The sequence below is a fragment of the Notamacropus eugenii genome, chromosome 6 (assembly GCF_028372415.1).
Source record: "Notamacropus eugenii isolate mMacEug1 chromosome 6, mMacEug1.pri_v2, whole genome shotgun sequence".
NCBI lineage: Eukaryota > Metazoa > Chordata > Mammalia > Diprotodontia > Macropodidae > Notamacropus > Notamacropus eugenii.
Genome location: NC_092877.1, coordinates 225,149,523 through 225,161,557, shown reverse-complemented (window position 1 = coordinate 225,161,557; position 12,035 = coordinate 225,149,523). Strand labels below are relative to the sequence as shown.

The window sequence follows — 12,035 nt, the reverse complement described above, 5'->3', positions numbered from 1 at the left end:
TTTTGCAAATCTCTCTAATTGGCTTAATAGAAGACATCTGAATTCTTTATTTCTTTTGGGATTCATTCTTTTGAGATGTATTATTTTGGTGGACATATATATAAAGAAAATGTGGCTTTACCAAGAGACGCATTTGGAAAGGTGAGTAGTATTTTAATAGGCAAATAATGTCTTAGTATTATTATGAAAAGGTTTTGACCTTGTGGATTCCCCCATTGTCCCTTAGACCACACATTAAGAACCAGTGGATTAGATAATTTCTAAGCTCTCTTCCAAATCCTAAACCCGAGTCCTGGGCAGATATGTGTCTTTCCTCATTAGGACTTCAACAGCACGAGTGTTCTCCCACCCAATTTTATCCACTTGTGAATGAAAACCTTCTGGCCCACTGAATTCATCTAAAACAAGGTCTCTTTAATTGTGCTAGGTTTTGACAAAAATGACAGATAATTTTGAATTATTAATTGGTTCAAGAAAAAGGAGTAATAAATAACTTGCAATGCAGACTTGGTTCTTTTATAAATGGAGTTTATCACTTTTTTTATTATGTACAAAAGGTAAATTTCAAAACAAACACAAAACCAAATGTAATGCTTTTCTGACCACAGTGATGTAAAATTTTCCATAATCTCAGTCACAAGTAATCTCATTAACCACAGACTGTCAACACTTCATCATAGATGTTATACAGAAAAAAAATCAAATGCACCTATTTTCAGAAATGACAGAACTGAATCAACTTAATGTAAATCAAACACCAAAAAGAGTATGTACTCTCTGAGACAACTGCAGTTTAAAAAAACGATATGAAATGTCCTATACAACAAACCTGAAAACCCAGGAAAGATGGATTATGTGGTCTAGATCCACTTTTGCTTCCCAGAGCCAGTAATAATGTCACAAATTCTGCTTCCTAGGCATTCTACATTTCAGACTTTCTCAGAGGAGTGACACCACTGACCTTGGGAAGAACAGAAGTTGTCATGCACCCTAGCTGCTGTGAGCAATAGGAGGACTCTTAGGAGGGACCATTATTTCCACAGGAAATTCTGATGGCAAAGAAGTTCTCTTGCAGTGAGATAAAACATTGAGATTCTCTCACTGCTGAGTCAGGTCATTGTAATTAGAAAATAAAAAAGAAATGAACTCTACAGTGATATCATACAGGTGAGTCCTATGGACTTGAACCCCACCGTTTCTTTTATTTTTTAAAAAGTTATTATTGTTATTTGTTGAAGGCTCTTTATGGAAGTCAAGCTATTTGTATAATTATGTCCCTAAGTTATCTATTTACAGGTTTTTCTTAAACGTTAGTTCCCATGGATCAAATTCTTTGCTTGATACCTACACACAAATTTCCCCTGAAACAGGTGGGAAGTTGTGTGAGAATTGACTGAGACTAGAATTTGACTTGTTCTGATTTCTAATTTTTTTTGCATATTTAGAAAAGAATCTAAGAAAAAAGAATGTATCTTTTAAAATCCAGACTTTGCAGTGTGTAAAAATACTATCTCTTAGCGTGCGTGCGGTGCTGACCTTTTCAGATCAATCCTAAATAATACATTCTCCCAAGAGGAGTAGTTCTAGATGAATTGGGGAAAACATGAAGTAAAGCCATTTTCCCTGTACCACAGAATGGCCACTTTGGGCCAGTTGGTTTTTGGGAGGTAACAATGCAAGAGGATATATCTGAATATACATCTGAGTTTACAGAGGCAAGGGACGTGACATTAAATGATCTGCAGATGTTCATGACATGATTTCTAACTTTATTAATATTATCATCATACATGGTTTCTTGAGGGAATGTAAATAACCAATTGGCCAAACATAGCTTCATTAGGCAAGCCCACTTTGTGTTCTCAATGGCAGCTTGGTGATATATTGTAGGGCAAAAAAAACAAAACAAAACAGCACAACCACCAAAGAATTCTGTGAGAGACTGAAGTTATACCTTGGTTCCAGCTTGTTCACTTGAAAGGATAGGGGATCTGAAAACTGGTTTTACAATGAGATTTTCATTTGTATTGGTTTTGCACTCAGATATCCAGAAGGTCATCCCCGCTTTCATCACTCTCCACAGTTAGCTGCCGTGTCCACCACTTTTTGACTTCAGAGCCACAGGAAGCGGTGTCAGTCATGGGGTTCATTTTGCATACTACTGACTTCATGGTGGTGCGACTGCCAAACCTCAGGTTGACCGAAGAGACAGAATGGCTTATTGGTTTTGGTGCTGTGGAATTAGAAAGTGCTGTTATAGCCTTTTATTCTGAGTCCTTTGTGCAGACCCCTAAGTGATTCTGACATTACATTCATATGACTAATACTCTTGGCAAATGTGTCTTGCACAGAGTTTATGAATGTGAATTCTGCTCAGTGATATAATCATTATATCTGAAAAAGGATTTTTCATGAAAGTCTACCACCTGGGTCAAGGAGGTGGAGAAATTGATGTGTGTGGAGATTTGTATACATATTTATACATATTACATAGAAAGGAGAGAGAATGTGAGGGAGCTGTGGAATAGATTGGATAGAAAGAGCCAATCAAGGTAAGCTTTATTTTTCTGTGAATTCTCACAAGAACCTTCAGTGTCCTCTAAGGACAATGACTCTGTATTCACAGCCATTTTGAAATTTTAACTTAAGAACTACTTATTGTTAAGGCACAGTTATATAACACAAGGTGTCTGAACAAATTAATGTGATATTAAGATCTGGCAAATATGTTATAACAAGTTAGATTTTCCAGATAGCTAGGGCTCTGGTTCCTCCCCTGTAGAGTACCCTTGACTTTTCCTTAGCTGTTGATGTCTTTGACCACTCACTTCTTCCTAAAACTTCACCTCCTGTGAAATTTATAGAAATATACACAAGATGGAATCAAGTCAAACAAATATTTCAACATTTCATGGATGTGATTTCATGGATACTTGCTCACTGACACAAATGGAAATCCCTTTAGGATTCTGGAGATGTTCTTCAAGTGCCACTAGGACCAACAAAACCAGCCACTCTGGGATCAATCTAGAGATGGTCGTCTCTGAGCTTAGTCAGGCTGGTCATAGGATTACAGACTTAAGAGCTGAAAGGAAACTTAGAAAATCGTGGAATCCAAACCCTCTCCCCCATTTTATAGATAAAGAAATTAAAGAACAGAGAAACTAAGTGATTTATCCATAGCCGCAGAGTTAGTAAATGGCAGAGCCAAAAATCTAATTCAGTGTGGTTTCCATTTGGTTCATCACTGTTTCCTTTCCAGCCTGTGGCAGAATCTACCAGAGCTTGTGCTCTGCTGGCTACTGCCTTTGAAAAACAACAAAAGTATCTAAAAAAACAATGTTACTAAAGAAAATCTCCTCTTGGTCTTCTATGCCAAGGGATGCTGCCCTTGCTGTCCTTCCTGCTTTTTGGAGAGAGCCTTCTTAGCCCCTTCTGTGGATATGGCCATACCCTGTGCTAAGCTTCAAGTATTTACATGACTAGTCTGTTCCACATTTCCATCTCTTCTAGAAGGTTCATGACTTTATCTCAAACTCCCTAAGGGGGGGCTAAAATAATAATAAGTGTATATGCATAAGTATGTAAATAAATATAAATCTATATACATGTATGTGTGTATGTATACATATTTTACATATATATACACACATATAATATGTATATGGCTCGATGGCTTTGAAAGCACTTGCCATATATTATCTCCTTTCATCCTCACAACCACCTGTGAGGTAGATGCTACTTTTATTGTTATGTTGTAGATGAGGAAAAAACCTGCGAGAGTTTAAATAATTTGTACAGGGTGATGCTAAGGAAGACTATTTGGCAGGATTTGAACTGTCTAGTGGTCTGAACATGGTGCCGCCTAGCTGGTGGTCGCTAATAGGTAGCATTTATTTAGTACTTTTAAGGTTTGTTGTACAGTTCTTTGTCCTTTGATCTGGAAGAGGACCCTGCCATCAGGGAGATGATGCCATGTCATGCAAGTGAACTGGATTTAAGTGAGGGAGGGCTGTGCAAAGTCACCAGCCTCACTTTCTCCTCCAGAACCATCTGGGTCCAGTGGTCAGATATCAATCAGGATGACTACAGATGGCCCAGGATGCAGTGAGGGACCTTGGCTTTTAACAGGTCTCAGTTTGATTGAGGCGATGCTCATTCACTGATTAAGGCTAGGTAAGAAATGAGGGAGAAAATGATCTCTTTACCTAGTCCAAAAAAGAAACAAACAACCCCTCCCCCCCGCCATCAATCTGGGAGGGGAAGACCCTCAGAGTTTTTGGCCAAAACAGAAACAAATTGCTATTTACGTTCACTGTGAGCCAATCAGGGCCCAAGTAATGACCAAGTGGGGCTTGCTTACTTTTAAGGCTTGTGAAGCCCTTGATTTATGTAAATACATTCTCTCTCTCTTTTCCCCTGGATGTCCCGCTGCAATCATTCAAATTCACTCATCTTCTCCCTCCCTTATCCATCCTTATGTTTGTTAAGTGTACTATCCTTATTCTCATCAGTCAGATTTGAAATGTAGGAGCCAGCCATGATTTTTCCATGTTCAACCAGTTACTGTGTTCATTCTTTTGTCAAAATGTCTTTTTATCCATTGCTTTCCTTGCCACTGCTGCGGCCCCTTGAGTTTTAGCCCTCTGCTTCTCATGCCTGGACTACTACAAAAGCCCCCTAACGATTCTTTCTGCCTCTCCAAAACATCCCACATATTTCTTACTGATAAACATGGATATGAAGTTTCCTGATTATCAATACAATAAAATGAAGACACTGAAACCTAGAATTTTAGGCTCTAATTTTTGGCTTTCCTTTGGTAAGAAGATATCTTTTCTTCTCTCCTTTGAAACACATTTTTAAATATAAATCAATATTTTGAAACATAAATACACACATCCATTTATAATCCTTGAACAGAAGAATGATTTAGAAATTAATAGACTTACCTGAAGGTAACCGCCACTGCCCAAATTTCCTTTGGGGTTTTCCAGCATCTGTAGAGTCTTGCCGACACCCTCCTCTATCTGATAGAGTGGGACTCAGAAGCTGCTGTTGGCTGCTTGTCTAAATGAATGGAGAAGAACCAAAATGATGCATTTACTTATTCGCACTGAATTCCTTTCTCTTCCCCCTGGCTACCTATTTGGGCCAACGTCTCAGCTCATGGCTCGTTTAAAAGATTGCTCTGGGTTAGGGAGACTTGGGTTACCATGTGCTGAACTGACTTCCAACAAAGAAAAACAGGAAGAAAGTGAATTATGTAGAGACAAGGAAGCTGGATGAGTAGCATGATGAAGAAACACAGGAAGAAAATGAATTAAAAATATCAAGGAAAGGAAAACAGGCCCCAGGTCTCCATCTAGTACCTTTTTCGTATATGTATATATACACATATATGTATATATATATTATAGATATATGTCTATACACACATATACATACACATGTACATATATACATGTATACACATGTATACATATACACACATATTATATATATAAATATATATGCACATATATATTTTTTCTTAAAGGTCTTACTAGACTTTTTCTGTTTACTACTGGAGCATGTTTGTTGGGCATACATCCAATGAGAATTCTGGTGATCAGACAAGTTTAACTGAGTTATCTGTATTCCAGAAAGGGGGACTTGGAAGATGTTCTGGTTGGCAGAGGTGAGTTTGTCTTTTTTTTAATCCTCTACTCCCATCTTTTCTTTCTTAGGTGTATCTCTCATAAATTCCAACTTATCTGCCACTCTAGCCCTTCCTCTCTGCAAGTTCTCCTTTCTGCTTCCTTTTATAACGACACTTTCCTTCATGAAAAAAAGTCATTTGCTGTCCCCTTTCACTTTCTTTTACGTCCCTCCCTTCTCATAACCTTTTCCTTTCATTGCCTGCCTCTTGCCAGCTATCTTACTCAGTATTAGTCTAGATTTTTGTGTATGGGTTTGTTGTTGTTTTGGACCCATGATTTCTTGGCTAAGGAGCCCCTCCTCTGATGCAGATAGTTAACTGTCAAGAGTTTCCCAGAGCACCAAGAGGCAACTTGCCCATGGTCATGTATCTATCAGAAGTAACATTAGAACCCAGGTCTTAATGACTCCAAGGTCAGCAGGATGCACGAATTTAGAGTATCCACCCCAAATGTTCACACAGACTATTTGCTCTACCAATCTGTGGTAGAGCATTGGTCTGATGAGCCACAGTGGGACACCTTGAAACTTGACTTTATTGTTGTGATGTCATTTTGATCTCTTCGAGAACAGATAACAACTAAACCACACCATACTACTTCAGACTAGGTAACTCAGGTAAATGGGTTAGAAGGTGTTTTAGTACAAGTGACCTCCACCTTGGGAAACTTTTTGTAAAAAAGTTAAAAGTCTCGGTAGTCAGCATTACCCTATTGGCAGTGACCATTAGTTTAATATCATTCTGAAGGTACAAAGGGGTATACCTATATCTGATCTATAGTACAATGGGGACATCCTGCTGGTCTACTGTGTTTTAGGCCAATGGATTTCTCCCTATAAACTGATGAAGTTGTAAATACATGACAAAGCTTTTGTGCCATCAGAGAACCCTTCTCAAAATGCTGGATTTACTCCAGGTCATTAACCTCAAATAACAATTTCACCATCACAAAGGCTGATGGGAAGGAGTAGGATTTCTTTGCCAGCTGTTCCTAATAGCACAAGTCTCTCCAGGATCTTGATTACTGTCTGTATTTTTTTTTAAAAAATAGACTTGTAGATAATTGGGTTTAAGATGAAATTATGCTATGTCCTAGTAATAGTAGGTCCTAGAGATAATTTCTGCTGTATATCCATATGCTATCCCAATGCCCAGCCAAGGAAGAATGACTCCTCAGTGTATTTTCCCACTTAAATATGTTGGAAGCCAATTATAAAGCTTTTCACTGTCTTTAGAAGAAGTTTATATGACTTGGTGAGTGGAATGAAAATATTTCTTAGTATCTAGGGTAGATGAGCTATGCTCTCTTAATATATGAGGTACTCCCTGGAAACAAATCAGGTTCTATTAGGAGTGTCATTAACCCTAGCCTAAAGCCTATATAACTATCACTTTAGGGCACTGAGTCTTACTTTGATAACCATAAAAATTAGGCATTAACAGCATTAACTGCCTAATAGTATTATACAAACTGGAAAGCTCTGAATCAGTGGGTACTTGAACAATAATACTTAGTGAGTATTTTCTGTTTTTACCCCTTCAGAAGCAGCTATTTAGAATATTGGCATCTTGCCTGAAGCAGTTTCGTGAGCAGTAATAATGGATTATTATTTGTTTTTATAAAAATAGGCATTGATGAGGACTCATACCTCTGGCTGAATGTTATCTTGGTTATTAGCATTCACGTCTTCACTTGGCTGTGTTGTCTCAATGCTGGGAGGATTCAGAAACTTGCTCAGCTCTTGTTGCTGACTCTCTCGAAGGCTGTGGATGATGCTGCATGATTGCTGTTGTTTCTAAGGCAGAAAAAATGTACATGTGTGTATCATGAGTATGCACCCAGATAGCAATTTTAATAAGGAGGGGAGAAGTCCTATTCAGCAGCCTGATAACACAAAATGTCATCATCTGGGTCCCAGTTTTATTTTGTCAAGACTTTTAAAATCTCATCTGTATGATAATCATTAATAATCATTTAATCATCAAATGACTTGCTGTCATTAACAATTTCAGAGATAAGGCTCCAGCTGATCTAAATGATGGCTTGGAAAAATAGTAATGTTTTAAATCCCCTTTCATGCCTTTTCCATAAAAATTTGAATAGTTCTCTACATTGATTTCAGATTGTATTTTATAAGGTACACATCTGCCTATGTTCATTATTATTGTCTGGTTTTTTCTTTTTTTCTGGTTTTCTTCTACTATTCCACTCTCAGTGTCTTGGCTTTAGGTAGTCTGGTCTTGCCTAGACTCAAGTCATTTCTAATCTAGAAGAACTAGAGAGTTAGTTAGACTATGGAGGATAGAAGGGACTAGAATGTTTTTTTACCTAGGTTCTTAGGTGAGCAGGAGAGAGTTGTTGGATTAATTTTGGCATCTTCTGAAGCCTGCATGATCTGGAGATGAGCCAGACGCACATACGGTTACAGGTCTCCTGAACTTTCCTGGCTCCATAATGTAGAATTTCCTGTCATTCTGTGTTTCCCTCATTCTCTCATCTCTCAGAAACCTATTCTTTGTCATCATCCAGACCTCCAGTCCCTCCGCCCTTCAGTACTTTCTATAGAGGTCTTGACCCTTGTTCTGACTTCACTCACTCTCTCCTCACTCTAATTTTCAACTCTACAGGGTCCTCTGATGTATAACTCTGCTTCCTTGTCCCTGATCTCTTTTCAAACCTTGGTCTTGGATTCCTCTTACCACCTCCTCCTCCTCCATGCCTATTCAGCTTCATCCCTCAACTGAAACTGCTCTCTCCAAAGTTAGTACTGATCCCATCATTGCCAAATCTCATGCTTTTTTCTTAATCCTCATCCTTCTTGATGTATCTGAAACTGCTGACCACCCTCGCCTTCTGGGTGACCTCTCCTTTCCAAGTTTTCCAACTAAACTGAATACTCCTCAGTCATCTTTGCTGGCTCATCATCCATAATCGTACAACTTAACTGTGGGTATTTTTCAAAGCTTCTCTCCCTGCCCCCTTTCCTCCTCCCTTTGAATTCTCTTGCTTGATAATCTCATCCGCTCCCATGTGTTTAATGATCATTTCTATGCAGGTAACTCATCTATGTTTGCATACACGTGTATGAAATGTCTGTCTGTCTGCATGTATTCATCCATCCAGTCCCACTGTTGTCTCCTTTGGGGTTCAGTCCCACATTACCTATTGGATGTTTCAAACTGGATGCCCTAGACACATCTCAAATTCAACATGTCTAAAACTGAACTCATTTTTCTTTTTCCCCTTTCCTCTTCCAAACTTCTCTTTTGGACTCTCTAGCTTATAACCTTGATATTATCCTCAAATCTCTTTAGCTTTTAAGGCTTTATTCAATTTAGGCCTTAAATTATCTTTTGACTCTTATTGGACAATAGCACCCCCAGGTCCCCCCCCCCTCCCCAGTGATCCAGCCTTACTTGCCTTGTCTCATATCCTTATGCGTGATATTTGATCAATCTCTCTCTGTCTTTCTGTCTCTCTCTGTACCTTTGTACTGGCTCTTCCCTATGCATGGAATGCTCTCTTACTTCTTATCCTCTACCTGTTAGAATCCCTTCTTTTCTTTTTAGATCCAGCTCAAGCACCATCTTCAATACCAAGTCTTTCCTGATCTTCCCAATTTCTAGTGCTTTTCCTACCAAACAACCTTATATTTAGCTACTTCTTATCTATTTGTATTTATTCACTTTATATTTCTGCTACTTAAATTTATATATTTGTCTCTTCTATTGGGATGTAAGAAGGGATTGTTTCATTCTTTGTATTTGTATCCTCAGTACCCAGAACAGTGCTGGGCACACACAATAGGTGCTTAATCAATGCTTATTGACTGAATGCTGTATTTATGCAGATAGCTCAAAATACATGAATGGGTCTACGACACAATATTTTTCTGGGTGTTTGTATTGGCCTTATTATAGATTGTTTGGTTTTGGAAATCCCAAGCAAGATTTTACCTAGGTTTTAGATATTGATCAACTGAGATAACATATATAGAGTGCTTTGCAAGACAATATATGACTATATAAATCATAATTATTATCATTGTGGTTTTTTTCTGAAATTTCTAAGGACTATGTTTCTCATTAAAAACAAGCTGAACAAATGTATGCCATAGAGAAACACTAAATACCTAATTTGAATTTCCTGTCCAAACTCTTAGGTGGGTTTAAAGCTTCTGGAATCATAACAGCTCCTAAGACCAGTCACATAAGTGATATGAACTTCCTATGCATAGAGTATACTAACAAGATACTGATCAAAAATTATTTCATGAAGAGTATGTTATTAAAAACATATTTTGGGCACTAGAGTTGGCAACAGAGTGAAATGGGAAACTCTAAAGGCAGGTAGCCTTTACTAGAAATTAAACAGCATGAGCAACAATAAGCCTCTTCAGTGATAATAGAATTTATTTGCCAAAAAGCTATGGGTAGTTAATACCTGGGTTTTGTTGGTGTTTCTCTCACTTGTTTTTATCAAACAAATGGCAAATGTTTTAACATAATAATTTTTTTCAAAGAGTTATTCCTTGTAAAATTATTTTTAAAAAAGTTTCCAAATTTAAACACCTCATTCAATGAATTCATAAATTGCAAGCTTTTAGAACAAACTGGAAGAAAGCAGGACCTTTAATTTAACTAGAATTAAGTTTTGAGTACTTATTAGCTTTGTCATCAGTAGATAGAAACAAATGGGCTAGATTATACTACGTACTCAAAAAAGAGTTCAGAGATTAGTCAGAAAAGAATTTGGCTCTTGGACCTAAGAGGTTTAGGATCACAGGTAGTTAATATTACTTTCCCAATTCTCCCCCACATTGAAGGGGAAAGAAAGGCAAGAATAAAAACAACAAAAGTGCCTCCTGTTCAACTCACTGCTCTGATGCGCTTTAAACACTTCTTCAGCCACATTCGTATAGTTTGCTTGGCCACTTCCTCTTCTATGGTGTACTCCAACTGTTCCCTAGCAAGGAGCTCCTCCAGCTGCAAACTTTTTCTGATGTCAACAGATCTGTATGACAGCATGCTGACGGGGACAAAAATAACATTAACATGTGGCAAAGGATACCAGACGACATCATGGTGAACCTGAGAAGTTAGTCAGACTGGTCTAACTCCTGCTCTCCCAGCAATTGGCCATGTGATCTGAAGTGGTCAAGTCACTTTTCTTTGGCTTTTAGTTTTTTTATCTCTCAAAAAAAATGAGGGTGGATTAAATGATCTCAAAAGGACCTTATAACATTCTTTGAGGATGTAAAAGGTGTCTCAGAATTGTAAAGAAATTTCCCAACTTTTCAAAAAATGGGAAGCAAGTGTTGAACTTAATCTTGATTCCTTGATAAACTTTAGAAAACATTGTTAAGGAATGGTTTGTGGACATTTAAAAAGGGTAACAGTGATTACTCCAAGCTAGCCTGACTACATAAAGTACAGGTCACACTACGTTAATCCCATTTTCATTTTTGAAAATTTTTACCTTACTGGATTAAGGAAATGACGTAGATAAAGTTAAACAATATTTTCAGGAAGTCATTTGGAGAGATCTTGCATTATATGTATACGAAAAAATGGAGAGACATGGAAAGGTGGTATCAGAACTTTGTGAAGGTCTGGAGCCAATGTTACATTGATCAGTTTCAAGTAGATTACTCAAAGGCTCTGCATACTTATACAGTTTGTGGATAAGATGAATGTTTATCATTATTGTTCAGTTGTATTCAACTCTTCGTGATCCCATTTGGGATTTTCTTGGCAAAAGATACTAGAGTGATTTGACATTTCCTTCAGCTCATTTGACAGATGAGTAACTAAGGCAAAGAGGGCTAAGTGACTTGCCCAGGGTCACACAGCTATTGAGTGTCTGAGGTTGAATTTGAATTCAGGAATATGAATTCCTGATTCCAGACCTGGCACTCTCCATCTAGCTGCCCAAGGTGAAGGTAGGAGGTATCTAATATATACTCAATGACAGAATTAAGACCACAAAGAACACCATGTCATTAGAATAATGAGATTTGTCCAATAAGATAAAATGTAACAAGGATAAATATAATGTCTTATATTTGTATTCAACAATCTGTTGTACCCTGAATGGAGAACAAATGACTAAAGATAACATTTCATGGGAAGAAAAATTAATTGAAGTACAAGTTTAATAGGAATCAACAGTGTGATAATGCAGAGAACAATGAAAACCCTAGGCGTTACCTTATGCAGAATGGAGGACGGGGACATTTGCTCTAATGTACCCTGCCATGACCTCATCTAGAGTTCTATGTACTTGCTATATTTTAAAAGGATACAGAAGCTGGAATATATTCAGAGAAAGTCA

General features: G+C 37.7%; 1 protein-coding gene across 1 annotated transcript in view; it reads right to left on the bottom strand.

The window, feature by feature from the left end:
- Positions 1-530: 530 nt before the first annotated feature.
- The window catches only part of NALCN (sodium leak channel, non-selective), a 526,457-nt gene continuing 514,952 nt past the window's right edge, over positions 531-12,035 (bottom strand). The window contains exons 42-45 of the mRNA XM_072622030.1: positions 10,580-10,730; positions 7,351-7,497; positions 4,953-5,070; positions 531-2,233 (exon numbers count right to left, since the gene is read on the bottom strand). Of these exons, the coding sequence (XP_072478131.1) occupies positions 2,040-2,233; positions 4,953-5,070; positions 7,351-7,497; positions 10,580-10,730 (610 nt within the window). The 3' untranslated portion in view covers positions 531-2,039. The remainder of the gene's footprint in view (positions 2,234-4,952; positions 5,071-7,350; positions 7,498-10,579; positions 10,731-12,035) is intronic.